The 21,010-nt window shown below is 37.4% G+C and overlaps 1 protein-coding gene and 1 non-coding gene across 2 annotated transcripts in view; both read left to right on the top strand.

Moving 5' to 3' along the window:
* SNX6 (sorting nexin 6) overlaps positions 1–21,010 on the top strand; it is a 53,462-nt gene that overhangs the window by 28,275 nt on the left and 4,177 nt on the right. Inside the window, exons 7-13 of the mRNA XM_068990865.1 lie at positions 1,422–1,517; positions 3,795–3,900; positions 7,767–7,842; positions 9,695–9,734; positions 15,548–15,634; positions 19,076–19,235; positions 19,318–19,403. Of these exons, the coding sequence (XP_068846966.1) occupies positions 1,422–1,517; positions 3,795–3,900; positions 7,767–7,842; positions 9,695–9,734; positions 15,548–15,634; positions 19,076–19,235; positions 19,318–19,403 (651 nt within the window). The remainder of the gene's footprint in view (positions 1–1,421; positions 1,518–3,794; positions 3,901–7,766; positions 7,843–9,694; positions 9,735–15,547; positions 15,635–19,075; positions 19,236–19,317; positions 19,404–21,010) is intronic.
* Positions 7,089–7,311, top strand: LOC138095633 (small nucleolar RNA U3). Its single transcript, XR_011146382.1, has one exon. It is a non-coding gene; the product is annotated as a small nucleolar RNA U3 (small nucleolar RNA).

Below are 21,010 nucleotides of genomic sequence, written 5' to 3'. Positions count from 1 at the left end.
CTGCAGGGAGATCCAGCCAGTCCATCCTGAAGGAAATTAGTGCTAAATATTCATTGGAACAACTGATGCTGAAGCTGAAACTCCAATACTTTGGCCACCTGATGCGAAGAACTGACTCATTTGAAAAGACCCTGATGCTGGGAAAGATTGAAGGGAGGAGGAGAGAGGAGTGACAGAGGAAGAGATGGTTGGATGGCATCACCGACTCGTTGCACTGAGTTTGAACAAGCTGTGGGAGTTGGAGAGGGACAAGGAAGCTTAGTGTGCTGCAGTCCATGGAGTCGAAAAGATTTGGACATGACTGAGCTACTGAACTGATGGGGTTTTAGGGAACAGATGAGAATCTGAGAGAGTGTATAGATGGGAAAGCCATGAATAGGGAACCAAGAAGAGGGAAAACTTGGAGGTCAGATTATAAGTACTTTAAAAAATATTTAATGTGTGGTTAGCAGAATATATATGTAGAGAATACGATGTAGGCAGTTGGAAATAGAATCTAAGATTCAGGAAAGAGCCGAGGCGTAGTGATTGAGATCTGCTAGTCACTTGCTTAATGGTGAGTATTGAAGCCATCGCAGCAGATAAAGAAGTTAGATGAGATGTTCCTTCATGGGGCACTGGTGCAATAAGTGGTAAAGTCAGAGTTGACTGCTTCTCAGTTTTGCCTTTAGATATATACTATTCATGCCATTCAGGGTCATCTTTTGTGTCCTTTGTCTCATGAGTTGCTGACCCCAGAATAGGTTGGGAGATGAGATTTGGAGGAGTTCAGAGTGAAAATTTTGCAAAATATATTTTCAGAGTTTCTGTAGAATCGTATGATGGTATATTGTACTCCAATACATTTTACATGTTCAGAGAAGCTCCTGAGTGAATTTTTAGTTGACTTTATATTTTGTAGTAGTGTTTGACAAAGTATGATGAAAGGGCTCCTTAGAGCAGAATTATCAGCTACACTTACACAATTTGGAGGGGCTTCCCTAGTGGCTCAGCGGTAAAGACTGCCTGCAGTGTGGGAGACTTGGTTTTGATCCCTGGATTGGGAAGATCCCCTGGAGAAGGGAATGGCAATCCAGTTCAGTATCCTTGCCTGGAAAATTCCATGGACAGAGGAGCCTGGCAGGCTCCAGTCTACTTTATGAGGTCATAAAGTGTCAGACACTGACTGAGTGGCTAACACTTTCACTTTTGAGCCTTACTGTAGATCAGCTGAACCTGAATTTTGGGGGGTGAGGACAGACTCCTTTAAGTTCCCAGAATTTGAAAATCACTGATCATACATAATGAAATTGCCACTTTATTAAGTTTAAAAACTGGAGTCCTTTTGAGATTGCCGTTTTGATGACAGAGAATAAAGGAGGTATTAACTTCTCTTTTGTAATCTTAAAAGAAATACTAACTTAAATTTACCTTTCTTTCAGTTGAGTGTGCGAGGAAAAAATAAAAAAGAGAAACTGGAAGATTTCTTTAAAAACATGGTTAAATCAGCAGATGGAGTAATTGTTTCTGGAGTAAAGGTAAGACACTATTTGGTTAACAGAGGTACTGCTTTGAGAATTTATTTCTTCTATGAGAGAGATACTTTGAGATTTTCCGATGTGTAGGCAGTTATATTGGAATGAAAGAGAAGTTTGGATAGTAGACCTAGGCCTGGGGAACTGGGCCCCTTGCCCTGAGTTCCCCTCTTCAGAGAGCTCCTTTCTCTAAGGGGTGATAGGTCTGCAGCTCCAAGGGGATTTGCCAACCCAGAGCCCACACCCTTGTCCTCCAAACCAGACCATTCTCCTTATCTAGAACCCCACATTTTCTTGCCCAAATTCCAAACCTTCAAGTCCTGCCTGGACTTCCTCCTTGAATTCATCTGCTGGTGAGCAGACCGTGCCTCTGATGGCCTGTCCTCCACAGGTAGTCAAGGAGTAGAGGGCCAGCACAGGGAAGAAGAGCAGGGTGCAGGATGGAATGACTGTCCGGCCACATGCACGGGAGGTCCCTCTGGGTGCCTTACAGAGTCTCAGGGTGGGGCACCGAGGGGCTGCCTCGGTTTGTACACTTAGCCTTGGCTTTACAAATGTTAGGGGCCGACTTGGGTTCAGATTTGAAGTTAGAAGAGCCGAGTTGAAGTTTTGGTTTTGTCTCACAGTAGCTACGTGACCTTGAGAAAAGTCACTTTTCTTTCTCTAAATCTCAGGTTTCCCATTTTGAAAACGTTAGTAATGCTACCTAGCTACAGGATTGTTAGAAACACTGAGTTAGATTTAGAAAGAATGAGATGCTAGGTATGCATATACTTATAATTACCTAGATAACACCTAGATTTTTCTTAATGATGGTCTGAAAATGGTACAAGAATTGATTTTTTTAAAAACTCTTACCATCAAAATATTGAGAAATATGTTTATTGCAGAATGTATTTTCAAAGTTTATAGAATCATGATGGTATATTATACTCCAATAATAATAATATTAAGCAAATAAGCAATAAATAATGCTTTATTATCATTGCCTGTTTTTATAAATATATCTACACTAAAACTTGGGTGTAAAGTTCTATTTGATTTATACTTTGATTTTGTAGAGACAAGTCAGTTGATATGTTGACAGTGTATCTCCTGTGGCTACTTTTAATAAAGAGTTGACATGGGAATTCCCTGGCACTCTAGTGGTTAGGACTCAGCGCTTTCACTGCCGAGGGCCTGGGTTCAATCCCTGGTCAAGAAACTAAGATCTCACAAACTGTGCAGTGAGACCAAAAAAAGATTCAGGCTGGGGTTTTTTGGTTTTTTTTTGTCCCAGATTATTTCCATTTTGTTGCTACTTACGTTGAACTTTTTGATTAACATTAAGTATAAACCACTATATTGATTATGAGTTTGATAATTTTATTAAAGTAATAGCTGACATTTTTTTGAACATTTGGAGTGTGGTGTTTGGTAGCACACATTTCATTAATCTTCACTACAACTCTGCAAGTTAGTTTTATCTCTCTTTTTCCAATAGACCTCACCTGTACTAGTTAAGAAAACTAGTACACATGCATTAACAGATTTTAAGTCACATTTTGTCACACTAACTTTTGCTACTATGTTCTGTTAATATGGGTCTCAAGTTACATCGTTTCAACTGGTGCTTTTTCAGTAAACAGTTGCTATTTTAGAAGGGAGGACAGTAGTTCATTGTTTTTAGTTTTAATGGATTTCTAGCTTTGTTCCAAAAAAGATTGAAAACAGTGTTTAATACGAAAACTGCTCCCAGATAGCTAATTTGGCCAGGTTCCCCAAAGCAATCAGAGAGGGCCAATGACTAAGGCTTGGCAGCATTCAGGAGTGGTTCATAAAATGCATAACAGACCAAGAGAAGCAGATTTCTACTTGTCTGCTTTTTTCCCTTTTTTTTTCTTCAGAAGTAATTGATTGCTCCTACTGGAGGAAATCAGTGTGTTGGAGAAGCAGGATTGTAGTGGAAGAGCACAAGCTAGAATAGGTTCAAGTACAACATGGGAGCTTGGACCATATGGGACCATAAGCCTTTTGCTGTAGAACTGTGGAAGGTTTCTTACTTGATAGATGTTTTTGAAGTTTGAACTTGTTTTTGAAGTTTGAACTTGTTTTTGAAGTTTGAACTTACATGTTTTGAAGTTTGAACTTGTTGGTGAAATCAATATAATGGCTGATTATTAGAGGATAGCTATGCTGTTTAATGATGATCTTTTATGATTATAAGGGAAGCAAAATGATTTATATATTAGATTAAAGCAAATAAGTGAAAAAAGCTCATATTTTCTTTTGATCCCATAGGATGTAGATGATTTCTTTGAGCATGAACGAACATTCCTTTTAGAATATCATAACCGAGTTAAGGATGCATCTGCTAAATCTGATAGGATGACAAGATCCCACAAAAGTAAGGTTTTTCTTTGTGGCTCAAGTTTACATTGTTTAATGGAATAATTATCAAGTTATTATGTTATTTACAGTTGTAAAAGTCTTGATATAGGACAGTGATTTTCAAACTATGGTCTATGAAGCTTTGATCTCAAGGCCCTTTTAAGCAAGTCTCTGAGAACAAAACTAATTTCATAATAATACTAGGATGATTTTTTTGTCCTTTTCACCATGTTGGCATTTATACCAACGATGCAAAAGCCGTGATGGATAAATTGCTGGTGTCTTAGGACAAATCAAAGCAGTGGCACCAAACTGTACTAATAATCTTTGAATTCTTTCCCACAGTGCATTCAAAATTTTAAAAATTCAATTAAGAATGTCCTTGATGAAGCAGTGAAACTTATTACTTATTGAAAGTCTCCTCCCTTGAGTATACTTTTTTAATATGCTGAATGATGGATTGGGAGGTATGCATAAAGCACTTCGCGTATGGATTATGATGGTTCTTTCTAGAAAAGCAACTGAGTTGTAACTGAACTGGCTGCTTTTTTTCAATACCATCAAGTAAAAATATTGAAAGAACAACTGACAGACAAGCTGCTATTATGCAAACTTGTGTATTGGTAGCCATTTTATCAAAAATTAATTAAATGACCCTCACACTTCATGGAAAACTACTGGCAGTGTTCGTTGACAGTGATAAAAATCAAGGTTTCCAGCAATTATTAGAATCTTGGAAAACTTGTATCAGTCACCATGAGTTTGCTTTTCAGTAATTAAAGACTTGTCTGAGGAGACTGATGGTGATATTACTGAGTGTGATACTTTTTATATACTGAAGTGCATCTGCATTTGGAAGATGTGTGATTCATTGAACCAGTATTTTCTAAATAATCAAAATCACGTTAACTACACAATAGACTAATGGTTTTTTTTAACAGCTGTATTGAAGTGTAATTGATATCAATAAACTGCAATGTTCAAAGTTTACAACTGGATAAGTTTTGACACATGTATGACATCATCACTAGAGACAGTATAATGAACATGTCCATCACCACACACAGTCCTCTTGTGGCCCTTCATAATCCCTCCATCCTGTCCCTGTCCCCAGGCCACTGCTGATAATACTTTCTGTCTCTATAGATTAGTTTAATTTGCATTTTCTAGAGTTGTCTATAAATGGAATCATACAGTATATACTTTCTATGGTCTGGCTTTGAAATTCAACAAAATTATTTTGAGTCTCATCCATGTTGTTGTATGCATCAATAATTCATTCTGTTTTATTGCTGAGTGGTATTCCATTGTATAGATACACCGCAGTTGTCTATGCAGCTGTTGGTGGACAGTTGGATTGTTGCTAGCTTTTACCCATTCAAAATAAAGCTGACATATGTAAGTCTTCATGAACATATGCTTTCATTTCTCTTGGGTAGTACCTAGAAGTAGAATGACTGGGTCAAATGTAAGTATATAAGTAACTTTTTTAAAGATACTGCCAAACATTTTTCCAAAATGATTGTATCATTCTGCATTCCTACCAGCTGTGCACGAGAATTCCAGCTGCTTCATATTCTGACCAACAAAGTCAGTCTTAAATTTTATCCATTCTGCGAGGCCAATATGGTTTTAATTTCAGTGATTGATGATATTGAACTTCTTTTCTTGTATAAGTCTTTCAACTTTATTCTTCTTTATCAAAGTTGTTTTGGCCCCTCTAGGTTCTTTATTTTTTCAGATGGATTTTAAAATCAGCTCGTCACTTTCTACAAAAATGCCTGCTGGGATTTTTGATTGGAATTGTGTAGAATATAGATCAATTTGGGGAGGATTAAGATCTCAAAAGTATTGGTTCTTCTGATACATGAACAGGGTATATCTCTTTTTACTTTGGTCTTCTCTCAGCAGTTTTTTGTAGCTTCCTTTGTAAAGCTCTTATACATCTTAGGTTAGATCTCTGTTTTTTGATGTGATTCTAAATGATGTGTTTTTTACACTTGAGTTTCTGGGTTTTTTTTGCCAATATATAGAAATACATTGTATTTTCAGCATTAAGCTTATATCTTGCAGCCTTCCTAAATCAACTCAGTTATTAGTTTATTAACTATTTTGTAGATTCCTTAGCATTTTCTACATAAAGGGTTATCTGTGAATAAAAACAGTAACACTTCTTCAGTTCCAGTTGAAATGATGTTTCTCTCTTTTCCTTGTCCATTATACTGTAGCTGTACCCTCTTGTACCATGTTGGTAAAAGTGGTGAGGGCAAGTGGTTTGACCTTGTTCCTTATCTTGTGGGAAAGCATCCATCTTAATTGTGATGTTAGGTATAGGTTTTTCCTCAATGCCTTTTAGCAGGTTTAAGTCAGGAATGAATGTTGGATTTTGTCAGATACTTTTTTTGCAACAGTGAAGATAACCATACGGTTTTTATTTTTTTAGTCTGTTAATATGGTTAATCATGTTGATTGATTTTCAGATACTAAACCAATCTTATATTCTTGGCATAAATATCACATAACATTGGAGTATAATGTGATAGAGTACACAGATTTAATTGATAGGACTTTAGGTTCCCCAGTGTGACTAACCCTTAAAGGAACTACTGCTTGTTGAGTAGAGTATCCACAGTTATCTGAAAATATTAGTAAAATACCTCCTGCTTTTCCAATGACATACCTGTTTGAAGCTAGATTTTTTTTTCCCCCCACTGCTGCTGCTAAGTCACTTCAGTGACTTAGTGTCCAACTCTGTGCAACCCCAGAGACGGCAGCCCACCAGGCTCCCCCGTCCCTGGGATTCTCTAGGCAAGAACACTGGAGTGGGTTGCCATTTCCTTCTCCAATGTATGAAAGTGAAAAGTGAAAGGGAAGTCGCTCAGTCATGTTCTACTCCTAGTGACCCCGTGGACTGCAGCCTACCAGGCTCCTCCGTCCATGGTATTTTCCAGGCAAGAGTACTGGAATGGGGTGCCATCGCCTTCTCTGTTTTTCTGCGCACACTTGAGCAAAAATATTGTTTCAGAGTACAGTGAATGCAGAAGCAGATAAGAGAACGGAGCTATTGACTATTAATCCAGACACAAAAAAGAGATTTGCAAAAATCTAAGTGTCACCATGGTCACTGACTTTAAATATTTTTCATTTAAATATTATGTTAACATATAATGGTTTGAATACTGTTATTTTAAAATAGTAAATATTAAGACTATACTTTTGGGGATTGTTTCTATCGTTTGTTACTCTAGAAGTTTCTCTGAACATGTAGAGCACCTGAAACCACGAGGAGGAGACACACTTCACACAGCAGTCTCTCCTCAGCGTGAAGCCGGCTCGTGGTGTTGCTTCTGCAGTTGCTATTTGCTGTTGATGATTGTTCTCCTCCTCCTTTGGGAGAGTAAGAGGGAGAGAATGTTGTCTCGGTAGTTTCCTTAAGAAAAAAAAAAGTAAATACTTAAATTTTTTTTTGTTTTACTTAAAAAAAAAATAACCCTCTATACAGTGCTACAGACCCAGAAGTCTCTCTGAATATTCTTTGCTCTTGTATGTCTCCCTGGTCCTTTTCCATGCCCTTCTCTTTATCTAGAATTCTTTCCTCCACTTTACCTAGTAAAGATTTCCTCACCCTGCAAGCTCCAGCTCCTGCTGTAGCGTCTGTAAACCCTTCCCTGACATCCTCAGGTGGAATATCTGTTTCCCCTGCTCCTTAAGTAGTTTATAGCTACTTCCAGTTCCATTCATCATAATGTATTATAGTTTGTGTCGTTTCTTTCTCTAGACTTCGATATCTCATATTACATACACATTTTTTGGCAGGTACGTATTCAGTAACTTTTTTAATCCATGAATAAATATATTAAATCCTTAAAACTTTTTCCATAGGTGCTGCAGATGATTACAATAGAATTGGTTCTTCATTATATGCTTTAGGAACTCAGGATTCTACAGATATATGCAAGTAAGGATTCTGATTTAAAACATTAAATAAAACAAAATTTTTGTTGGCAGCTCGGGCACACACACTACTGCTGACCCAGCAGGCGTTTTGGAATATTTTTGTCAAAACACACTGACAGTATAGAGCTTCTTTATAAACTTAGGTTGGTGTTATTTTTCTCTTCCTTTTCTCTCTTTTTTAAATCTGAGAAATAAAAATCGACCTCAGTATATATAATTTTTAACATTTAGTGTTTTAGTTGATGAAAATTTGCCAATTTGAGAGAGAAACGATTTATATTAAAATGTTCTTAGATTTTAATAAAGTTTATTTTAAATAAGAAATGTTTTTTTAGAATTAGAATATATATATATTAATATATATTTTGCTGGAGGCCAAGTTTTACTCTTTGGCCACCTGATTCAAAGAACTGACTCACTGGAAGAGACCCTGACGCTGGGAAAGATTGAAGGCAGGGAGGGGAGGAGATGACAGAGGATGAGATGATTGAATGGCATCATCAACTCAATGGACATGAGTTTGAGCAAGCTCCAGGAGTTGGTTGTGGACAGGGAAGCCTGGTGTGCTGCAGTCCATGAGGTCGCAAAGAGTCAGACACGACTAAGCAACTGAACTGAAGTTTTAATCTAGCCATAAATCTTAGTTGCTTGTGTAATGTTATTTAAACTTAACTCTCCGTTGAAAGTAGCTCAAACATACTTTTAAAAATTTAAGAGGAAAAACTGTTTTCATAGTCTATGCCTTTCTCTAAACCACATCCTTGAACTTTTTCTCTAGTATATCCTGTCTCAGTAGACATGTCAGATCAAATTTTTCAGCAAAACAAGATACCATAGCCTACTAATTAACTAATTAACATGCTACCTTCCCAAACAGTTCTTAAGTCTTTGATACGGAAAAAAAGGCAACCTTGCCATGTGTTATCTTACATAAACCTGTCAAAGCAAGTTCTTTTTAGTAAAGTGAAGTTCATAAAATTCAGCTTTCAATAGTATATGCCCTAATCCAAATATAATGTTGTCTGTCATATTTTACAGAATACCCTTTAATAGTTTGGCATTTGGGATATTTTTTTAGTTGGCATTAGCATTTGAAAGATGGACTTTCTAGTTAAAAGCGACAGTGGGGACTTCATGGTGGCCTGGCGGTTAGGGTCCGGGCTTTCACTGAGGTGGCCCCAGTTCGTCCCTGGTCAGGAACATCCTGCAAGCTGCAAGTGCAGCTCCCCTCCCCACCCCGAAAAAAGTGAAAGTGAATCCTAAAATAGAAATTGGCTCTTCCTTTCTATTGTTTTCCAAAACAAAACAGCTCTATTTGAAAATATTTAAAATGTAGTTCTTTGGATGTGATTGTTCTGTACTTCTGTAGTAACTTAAAGGTATAGACTTTATTTAATATTATGCAGCATATTACTGAAGGATATCAAGACAGAAGTTTTTTTTTTAATATTTACTTAATATATTTATTTGGCTGCACTGGGTCTTAGTAGGCATGTGGGATCTAGTTCCCTGACCAGGGGTTGAACCTAGGCCCTTGCATTGGAAGCATGAAGTCTTAACCACTGGACTACCACGGAATTCCCAAGACAAAGTCTTTAATGTATGGCTTAGACTGTTACCTTGAAATGGGAGGATTTTCTATAACAGTACATCAAGGGGGATCTGTTATATGGGTGCTTGTACAAAGAAAGATTTTTATTGAACTAGATGAAATCTGCAGTGAAAAAGATCATTATTATTGTAATGAGATAAAAATGTTCATTATTAATATGGTTTGGGGGGGTGTTCTTTGAACATTTGGAATAGAAAATTATTTCAAAGGTAGCTTATGATGAAATATTTTTCCCTTCCAGGTTTTTTCTTAAAGTTTCAGAACTGTTTGATAAGACAAGAGTAAGTACTAATAACTAACCTTTGGGAGTGTAAATCTCTGCAAACAATAATGTTTAACTTGTTGGGCTGTGTTTAACTTTATGAGAAAGATGAGTTATACTTTAGAAGAATGAAGACAGATTTAGATTTGAAAATAATGAGTTTTTTCAGGAAATTCACTTTTTGTTATGGTGTAAAAGTTCAAATTTTTTTAAATATAAATTTATTTATTTTAATTGGAGGCTAATTACTTTACAATATTGTATTGGTTTTGCCATACATCAACATGAATCCGCCACGGGTGTACACGTGTTCCCCATCCTGAACCCCCCTCCCACCTCCCTCCTCATACCATCCCTTTGGGTCATCCCAGTGCACCAGCCCCAAGCATCCTGTATCATGCATCGAACCTGGACTGGTGATTCGTTTCATATATGATATTATACATGTTTCAGTGCCATTCTCCCAAATCATCCCACCCTAAGTTCAAATTCTTGATCAGAAAATGTGTTTAGTAGGAAACCGGGTGTATTTTTATGAAAAAAATCATTTTTTCTTGGGGATTTTGTAACCTAGAAGAAAATCTTGGATTCACTATAACTTTACCAAGATTATTGTTTTTCATCCCCCATGAAATACTGAGTTAAAAGTGAGTTGTATCAATGTAAAGCAAATATATAACTGCATGAAATTTTCAGTCATTTGAGTAATAATACTGATACAGTCTTGGTTTTCAGGGGTCGTATTTATGTATAATCATTATGATAGTTAAATACTATTTAACATTTTTATAAATTGATAGAATAGTGAAAATGTTTACTAAAAGTAGATGTAAAGATGGGATTAGATGCACAGAGATTTATTGTGAAAAGGAAAAAGGAAGGAGCAATAATAGACAGGAGGAGCCTTCAGATGACAGTGCCAGTCTGCACCTGTGAAAGGAGAGGGAGAGGAAAGAGGACTGGCTAGGCAGGGCTTCAGACTATAGCATAGTTCTAAGAAAGCTTTATCCAGGTCACAGGGGAGTCCTTAAGCCAGAGCCGCCCGTTAGAGGAGTTCTGCGTCAGGCAAAAATGGGCTAGGTGGGGAGGACAGAACATAACTTTGGTATGAACATGATTCCAGATCCAGAGATACTGCATTTGGGGCTATCAGCCAGCCTCAGCAAGCATTTCTCTTGACCAAGGTCCGGGTGGCACATTTCGATAACCCCCAAATTCTTATTTCCGTTAGCATGTGCGTGATGTTCTGGTTACTATGGCTGTGTTACAAATCATCCTAAAATCAGTAGCTTTAAACAGCAACCATTTGATAAAGCCAATGAACTCTGGTTCAGGAACTCAGAAAGGGCGCAGCAGAGATGATTGCCTCTGCCCCCTGGTGTTCCTCCACAGGAAGGCTGTGAAGGCCAGGGCCTGGAACTGTCTGAAGGATTGATCATTCTTGTGTCCGAGGGTTGATACTGGCTAGCAGCTGGAACTTCTGCTAGGGCTGCTGCCTGTAACACCTACATGTGGCTTTCCCATGGAGCTGCTTAGGCTTCTTCACAGCTTGGTAAAGAGGTTCCAAAAGTGAGCATCCCAAATGATGGGAAGAGGAAGCTGGGGCCTGGAAACTGGCATGGCATCATTCTTGTATTGGCCAAGCAGTCTTAGAGCCCAGATTCAAAGAGAGAGGACACACACCCTACTTATTAATGGCAGGAGAGGAGCCCCGTTTAAAAGCACCGAACATTAACTAGCATATCAGGAAGTATAGTTTGTTTCTCCGCAAAGAAATTTAAAGTTTTTTCTAACTTTTTATTAAAGTATACTATACATGTAGAAAAAAGCACATAACAGAAATGTACAGCTCAGTGAGATATTATTTCACACACCCATGTAATGAATACCCAGATCAAGAAATGGAGCATTACAGCAATTCAGGTGCCTGACTCCCCTTTCAGCTGCCTTCTGAGTCACCACCTCCTGCAAGACTAACCACTGTCCTAACTTCTAACAGCAAAAATTGGTTTTATTTTCATATCTTATATAAATATACATGCAGTATATATTCTTCTTTGGTTTCTTTTAATTGTTATATACATGAGATTCATTGGTGGTGTTGCATGTAGGTATAGTACCTACGTTCTTATTGCTGTATTGTTTGCCATTGCAAGAATATACCTGGCTTTATTATTTGTTCTACTGGTGGGCATTTGGATAGTTGCCGGTTTGAGGTACTTGACACAGTACTGTTAAGACCATTTTTTGTTTATCTGCAGCGGAACATAAGTATACATTTCTGTTGGGTGTATGTAACTTGGAGACGTGATGATATGTAGGATACCCATGTGAAAAGCTTTTGTAGGTGAACTGTTTCCCAAAGTGATTGTGCCAACTTACATTCCCACCAGAATGAATGTGAGCATTGAGCTGCTGCACAGGGTTGTAATATTTGGTATCTTTGTTTTACTTTAGCTGTTCTGGTGGATGTATAGGGTTGTTTTGTTTTGTTTTGTTTTGTTTTAATTTTTTATTTTGAAAACAGTTTCTGACTTAGATTGCAAGAATAGTAAAAGAATTCCTGTACACGTGTCACCCAGTTTTCCTTTCCTTTTGTTGTTGTTCAGTCACTAAGTCTTGTCCAACTCTGCAACCCCTTGAACCTGCAGCAAGCCAGGCTCCCTGTCCATCACCATTTCCCAGAGTTTGTCAAACTCATGTCTATTGAGTCGGTGATGCCATCCAACCATCTCATCCTCTGTTGCCCTCTTCTCTTGCCATCAGTCTTTCCCAACATCAGGGTCTTTTCCAGTGAGTCAGCTCTTCATATCAGGTGGCCAAAGTATTGGAGCTTCAGCTTCAGCACCAGTCCTTCAATAAATATTCAGGGTTGATTTCCTTTAGGATGGACTGGTTGGATCTCCTTGCACTTCAAGGGACTCTCAAGAGTCTTCTCCAGCACCGTAGTTCCAAAGCATCAATTCTTTGGTGCTCAGCCTTCTTTATAGTCCAACTCTCACATCCATACATGACTACTGGAACAATCATAGCTTTGACTAAAGGGACCTTTGTTGGCAAAGCAATGTCTCTGCTTTTTAATACACTGTTTCAGTTTGTCATAGCTATTCTAAGGAGCAAGCATCTTTTAATTTTGTGGCTGCATTCACTGTCTGCAGTGATTTTGGAGCCCAAGAAAACTAAATATGACACTGTTTCCGCTTTTTCCACATCTGTTTGCCGTGAACTGATGGGGTCAGATGCCATGATCTTTGTTTTTTGAATGTTGAGTTTTAAGCCAGCTTTTTCATTCTCTTCTTTCACCTTCATCAAAAGGCTCTTTAGTTCCTCTTCACTTTCTGCCATTAAAGGGGTATCATCTGCATATCTGAGGTTGTTGATATTTCTCCCAGCAGTCTTGATTCCAGCTTGTGATTCATCTAGCCCAGCATTTTGCATGATGTACTGTGCATATAAGCTAAATAAGCAGGGTGACAGTATACAGCCTTGATGTACTCCTTTTCCAATTTGAACCTATCCATTGTTCCATGTCCAGTTCTAATTGTTGCTTCTTGTCCTGCATACAGATTCCCTTAATGTTAACATTTTCTACATTAAAGTTATTTTATTCCAAAAGGTCCATATTTCTTGTTTTTTGCCCTTTGTGTACATTTCTCTCTCTCTTTTAAAGATACGAATCAATTTTGAAATTTTATTTTTTAATTTAAGGATAATTGCTTTACAGAATTTTGTTGTTTTCTAAGAATCAATTTTAATGTAGCAGGATGATTATCAGTGATTCTCCTTAGTGTATCAATATCTGTTTTACAAATGTTCCCAGTTGTCTTATAAGTGGCTTTTTACAGTGGACTTTCTTTTATCAGGATTCAAATGAGGTTCCCATATTAGATTTGGTTGACATAATACATTCTTCTTTATCCTCTGTCTCTACAGAGTGAATGAAGAGTTCTCATCTTTTTAGTCTGACTTGGCTGCTTCCCACTTCATCTCACCTCAGACTCACCACACCACTTTAGTTCTGTGTTTTTGTTTTTTTTTTTTAATTTTTACTCTTTGGTATTTTCAGGCACATTTTGTAAATGTTTTAATGTTGTTTTGTGGTTGTCTGCAGCAGGGGGATTGGTTTCAATTACCTAGTCCATTACTACTGCCAGCCTCTATTACTTTATAGTCATGTGTACATATCAGTTGCTATTAAAATGAATAGAAAAATACAGGTGAACCTAAAAGATGATATTGGAACTAGTTACAGCCAAGAGCTTGAGTCAAATATAGAGTCCTTCCATAAATTCACTAATCTCATTTGATCTCATCATTTTTCTGTTAAATTTTTTTTGTCAGTTACGTACAAAGACAAAATAACAGGCTCATAGAAAGAATGGAAGGAAACTTAGCTTAAATAGGAACTGATACTGTAGTTACTTATAACTTTAATTTCTTTATCTTCATTTTTTAAAATTTATTTTAATTGGAGGCTAATTACTTTACAGTATTGTGGTGGTTTTTGCCATACATCGACATGAATCAGCCATGGGTGTACACGTGTCCCCCCATCCTGAACCCCCCTCCGACCTCCCTTCCCACTCCATCCCTTGGTTGTCCCAGATCACCAGCTTTGAGTGCCGTGCTTCTTGCTTTGAACTTGCACTTGTCATCTGTTTTACATATGGTAATATATATATGTTTCAATGCTAATAACTCAAGTCAGCCCACCCTCACCTTCTCCCATAGTCCAAAAGTCTGTCTTTACATCTGTCTCTTCTGCTGTCTTGTATATAGGGTCGTCGTTAACCATCTTTCTAAATCCATATATATGCATTAATATACTGTATTGGTGTTTCTCTTTCTGACTTACTTCACTCAGTATAATAGGCTCAAGTTTCATCCACCTTATTAGAACTAACTCAAATGCATTCTTTTTTATAGCTGAGTAATCCATTGTGTATATGTACCGCACTTCCTTACCCATTCATCTGCTGATGGACATCTAGGTTGCTTCCACATCCTAGCTATTATAAACAGTGCTGCAACGAACATTGGGGTACACGTGTCTCTTTCAATTCTGGTTTCCTCGATGTGTATGCCCAGCAGTGGGATTGCTGGGTGATATGGCAGTTCTATTTCCAGTTTTTTAAGGAATCTCCACACTGTTCCCCATTGTGGCTACACTAGTTTGCATTCCTACCAACAGTGTAACTGGGGTCCCTTTTCTCCACACCCTCTCCAGCATTTATTGTTCGTAGACATTTTGATGGCAGCCTTTCTGATGAGCATGAAATGGTACTTCATTGTGGTTTTGATTTGCATTTCTCTGATAATGAGTGATGTTGAGCATCTTTTCATGTGTTTGTTAGCCATCTATATGTCTTTGAAGAAATGTCTGTTTAGTTCTGTTGGCTCACTTTTTGATTGGGTCATTTGTTTTTCTGATATTTAGTTGCATGAGCTTGTATATTTTGGAGATTAATTCCTTGTCAGTTGTTTCATTTGCTATTATTTTCTCCCATTCTGAAGGCTGCCTTTTCACCTTGCTTATAGTTTTCTTTGTTGTGCAAAAGCTTTTAAGTTTAATTAGGCCCCATTTGTTTGTTTTTGTTTTATTTCCATTACTCTGGGAGGTAGGTCATAGAGGATCTTGCTGTGATTTATGTCTGAGAGTGTTCTGCCTATGTTTTCCTCTAAGAGTTTTATAGTTTCTGGTCTTATATTTAGATCTTTAATCCATTTTGAGTTTATTTTTATGTATGATATAACTTTAATTTTTTTATAATAAAGTACTGAGTGTAGAATGTAAATACTGATTAAATACTTAATTTTTTTTCCCTATTTTAGAAAATAGAAGCACGAGTGTCAGCTGATGAGGACCTCAAACTTTCTGACCTTTTAAAATATTACTTAAGAGAATCCCAAGCTGCTAAGGTAATTTTATTCATTGTTTTTTAAAATGGACTGCTTTACAGAAATCCATCATCTCTTTAGAAGTTGTTAGACTTGAGATGGTTTAAGATGACTTATCTCTTGATTTTAAATCTTATTTTCAAGTGTGATTTTTTTTTCTCTCCTTTTATAGATTGTATGTCACAGAACCCCACATTAAAGTCTCCTCTATTAACTTCTGATACAGTTTGTCTGGAACTTATCTTTTTTTTGAATTTGATATATTTAGCCAGGTGAAATACCTGCAAAGACAAAAGGAAAATGCCCAAATAACAGTTGTACAGTTAGAGGAGTCCTAATTTGGCCTATCTAAGTCCTCTGTTGAGGGTGTCTGCTCAGTTGTGTGCAACTCTTTATGACTGCATGGACTGTAGCCTGCCAGGCTCCTCTGTCCATGGGATTTTCCCAACAAGAATACTGGAGTGGGTTGCCATGTCCTCCTCCAGGGGACCTTCCTGACCCAGGGATTGAGCCCACGTCTCCTGTGTCTCCCAGATTCTTTACCACTGAATCACCAGGGAAGCCCTCTGTTGAGGGTGAGAGAGTCATAAAACAAGGATATGTTTTATTTTAAGGCATCTCAAATTTCCTTTTGTAAATCTGTCCATGTGTAAAACTAAAACTCTTTACTAATCAAAAAAAATGTTTAACAAAAACTTCTAAAAGCACTGAAATCTTAGTGACTCAGATACTCCAATTCAGTGTTAATTTATGAATTGAGATGTACAGAAAATTCCCATCTGGTCCCTGGTGCTTTGAATACCCTTCTTTTATCTCTCATCAAATTATAAACAACCCTTTTAACTTTGAGGACTTAAGTACTTGCAGATATACTGTCCATATCGAATTTGTTTTAAATCAGATTGTGTATTTTGAACTGCTTAACATGGTTGGGCAGGGTTAAAATAAGTTGTTCACCTTTGAAGACTTATTATTATAATATGTAATTGTTTGTAATACATTCATAAAAGGGAAGGCTGCTCAACAAATAAAAAGGAATAAGCTATGCATATATACAACAGGATGGGTCACTCTCAAAATTATTTTGCTGAGTGAAAGAAGCCCAACAGTAAAGACTGCAGTTTACATTAGCCTTCACTCTTGGTGTTGTACATTCTGTGGATTTGGACAAGTGTGTAGTGACATAAGCATCATACAGAATAGTTTTCCTGCCCCCAAATCCTGTGTTCCATCTGTTCATTCGCCTTCCTCCTAACACTTTTTGGTACTTTAATTGCCTCCGTAGTTTTGCCTTTTCCAAAATGACATATTGTTGAGTCTTTTCATATTGGTTTCTTCACTTGGTAACGTGCATTTAAGTTGGTTCTGTGCTTTTCAGGACTTGATAGCTCTTATCTCTTCAGCAATTAGTAGCCTCTATCCATCAAGTTTGTTTATCCACTGACCTCACTGAACGGTTGCTTCTAAGTTTTGGCAGTCATGAGTACAGCTGCTATAAACATGCGTGTGCAGGTTTTTGTGTGAACATAAGTTTTCAGCTCCTTTGAGTAATAAACAGCAAGGAGGGTAATTGCCAGACCATATGATAAGAGTAGTTCTGTCAAACTGTCTTTCAAAGGGGCTATATCACTGCATTCCCACCAGAATGAATGAGAATTCCTGTTGTATAACATCCTCACCAGCAATCGGTATTATCAGTATTGTAGATTTTGGCCATTCTGACAAGGTGTGTAGTGATACCTTGTTCTAATCTGCATTTCCCTGATAACATTTGATGTAAAGCATCTTTTCACAAGCTTATTTGCCATCTCTGTGGCTTTGATGAGCTACCTGTTTAAAAAAGAAGCGTTATTTGTGTATTTTGGATAGTGGTCCTTTCTATCAACATTTTTAACTGTTAGGGAAAGGAAAGGAAAGTGTTAGTCACTCAGTCATGTCTGACTCTTTGCGACCTCATGGACTGTAGCCTATCAGGCTCCTCTGTCCATGGGGATTCTCCAGGCAAGAATACTGGAGGGAGTAGCCATTTCCTTCTTCAGGGGATCTTCCCAGTCCAGGATTGAAGCCGGATTGCCTGCATGCCAGGCAGATTCTTTATCATTTGAGCCATTAGGGGAGTCCCTGAGCCACTAAATACACATCAAAACCATGGAGTTCTGTCACTTCACACCCACTAGATAGCTCTAGTAAAAAAGACAACAGTGTTGACAGGAATGTGGAGAAATGAGACCCCTCAGAGTTCTGGTGGAAAAATGTAAATGGTGCAGTCACTTTGAAAGTAGTCTGGCATTTTCTCAAGAGGTTCAACATAGAGTTACGAGGTGACCCTGCAATTCTGCTTCTAAATAAAGAGCTATGAAAGAGAAGTGAAAGTGAAAATGTCCACAGAAAAGCTTAAACACACATGTTCGTAACAGCATTTTTATGAAATAGCCAAAAAGTTGAAACAAACCAAATCTTTCAGCTGATGAATGGATAAATCAGTGTGGTATATCCATACAGTGAAATATTTAGCAATAAAAGGTATGAAATACTGATTCATGCTATAGATAGATGAACTTGAAATTTTATGCTAAGTGAAAAAGCCAGACAGGGGAGTTCGCTGGCAGTCCAGTGGTTAGGACTCTACTCTTTCACTGCTGAGGGCCCAGGTTCAGTCCCTGGTCAGAAAAGTAAGATCTCACAAGGCAAGCAGCCAAAAAAGGAAAAAAATAAAGCCAGGCACAAAAGGCCGCATATGAAATGATCCCTTTAAGACTCTGTTTATTCGGCTGTGCTGGGTCTTTGTGGCTATGTGGACTTTTCCCTAGTGGTGGCGAGGTGGGGTTCCTCTCCGCTTGTGGTGCAGGACTTCATTGTGGTGGCCTCTCTTGCTGCAGAGCGCGGGCAGCAGTGGCTCCCGGGCTCCAGAGCACAGACTCGATAGTCGCGCACATGGGGTTGGTTGTCTAACGACAGGTGGGATCTTCCCGGATCAGGGAGGGAAACTGTATCTCTTGCATTGGCAGGCACATTTTTTACCCCTGAGCCACCAGGGAAGCCCAGGATTCCTTTTCTAATGAAATGTCCAAAATAGGCAATCTGTAGAGACAGCCAGTGAATAGTTGTCCATGACTGGAGGTGGGGGCTGTAGGAGGAAATGGAGAGTGATTGCCAATGGATATGAGATTTCCTTTTGGGTGACAGAGGTGTTCTAAAATTGAGTGTAGTGATGGGTACACAACTCTGTGTGTATATTAACTCTGTGTGAATTATGCTCTTTGAATGGGTGAATTATATGGTGATATGAGTTATACCTCAATAAAGCTGTTAGCAAAAAAATTTAGAAGAGTAACTGGCCTATGGCATTCAGTGTGTAATTGTTAGCTCCGATGATGGTTGTCAGGGGTGGGGGTGGGGGAGGTTGGCAGCAGCTACTAGACACAAGCAGTATATGTTATCATGAAGCATTCTGTTTTATAGGATCTCCTCTATCGAAGATCTAGGTCATTAGTGGATTATGAAAATGCCAATAAAGCACTGGATAAAGCAAGAGCGAAAAATAAAGATGTTCTGCAGGCTGAAACATCCCAACAGTTATGTTGTCAGAAATTTGAAAAAATATCTGAATCTGCAAAACAAGGTACTTTTATATTAACCTTTAGTCATCAGGTATGTTTTACACTGTTACACAAGTAGTTAATCCTAATTTGTTTTGTTCATAGAACTTATAGATTTTAAGACAAGAAGAGTTGCTGCATTCAGAAAAAATTTAGTGGAACTGGCGGAGTTAGAACTGAAGCATGCAAAGGTAGTGTCATATTAAAGATTTAACAATTTAAGTGACTTAAAATTTAGGAATGAGTCTGTTATGATACTTTATACTAATTTTAAAAATAGGAAATCTTAGACTTGAGAGGGATTTTAAAGATTATCTAATTTCAGCAAGAATAGTATCTGCAGTGTCTCTAATGGTTAGCTCTGCAAGACTCTAGTACCTAATATGGAAAAACGGTATCATTTTTTGACTAGTTAAAAAAATAAATCTTCTTTACCCTACTGTGATTGCTCATTTAAAATACTATACTCATTTAAAATGGAAACACTTTTGCATGTGTGAAATGATTATTGTACACATTTCTTGTTGCAGCATGTTTTTTTAATTGAAGTATATAGTTGATTTAGAATGTTATGTTGGTTTAAGGTGTACAGAAAAGTGATTCAGTTATATACGTATATGTATATATTCTTTTTCAGATTCTTTTCCATTATAGGTTATTACAGAATATGAGTATAGTTCCCTGTGCTATACAGTGGGTCCTTGTTGTTTATTTTATATATAGTAGCATGTATATGTTCCCTTGTGGCTCAGCTGGTAAAGAATCCGCCTGTAATGCGAGAGACCTGGGTTTGATCCCTGGATTGGGAAGATCCCCTGGAAAAGGGAAAGGCTACCCACTCCAGTGTTCTGGCCTGGAGAATTCCATGGACTGTATAGTCCCATGGGGTTGCAAAGAGCTGGACACAACTGATCGACTTTCAAAAAAACAAAAGTGTGTATATGTTACTCTCAAATTCATATTTTTTATGGTTAAAAAACATAAAGTTTACCATCTTAACCAGTTTTAAATGTAAAGTTTGACTAGTGTTAAGTATATTCACGTTGTTGTATACCGGATCTCTAGAACTTTTTCATTTATTGAGCATTTATTTTAAAAATGTAATTGCAGGCCACATGTGTGTCTGTGAAATTTTAGCTTGCTAGTCTTAGCCCAGCTCATTGAGATCTTTTGGAAACTTGGGTTTGATCATGTAGTATTTGACTATTACACTAGTTTTTCCTGTCAGTTTGATATTTGCAATTTGTATGAACTTCCTTTTTATGTCATCTAAGTTTTGATTTAAAAGATTGATCAGGATTAAATGAATCAGTGTTTGTTAATCTAATTTATAAAAGTGGCACCAAAAAACTTTTAGTTCCCTTCTGTTCTTTCTATACTAATTGACATTAACTTATTAATTAATATTATTTGGTTATATTTATTTGAATACTTATGAATTCACTTATTTATACTATTATCCACCATTATTTCTCCATTTTATCTGTGAAGGACATTAGGATCGAGCCTGTGTTGGTTTTCTGATATTCACTGTTTATGTTCTTTTTAAAGAGGTTATAAACTATCACGGATTTTGTTATAGATTAAGGATGAGTTGACAAACTATAACCTGTTTTTGTAAAGCCTGTGAGTCAGAAATAGCATTCATGTTTTTAAATGATTATAAAAACATCAAAAGAATAATACTTCTTGACCTGCTAATTATATGAAACTCAAATTTAACCTATAAAGTTTTATTGAAATACAGCCAAGCTTATTCACTTATGCTTTGTCCATGATTGCTTTCATACTACTACTG

The sequence above is a fragment of the Capricornis sumatraensis genome, chromosome 19, assembly GCF_032405125.1.
Source record: "Capricornis sumatraensis isolate serow.1 chromosome 19, serow.2, whole genome shotgun sequence".
Classification (NCBI taxonomy): domain Eukaryota; kingdom Metazoa; phylum Chordata; class Mammalia; order Artiodactyla; family Bovidae; genus Capricornis; species Capricornis sumatraensis.
Note: the sequence above shows the minus strand (reverse complement) of the source record. Positions and strands in the feature narration are given on the sequence as shown.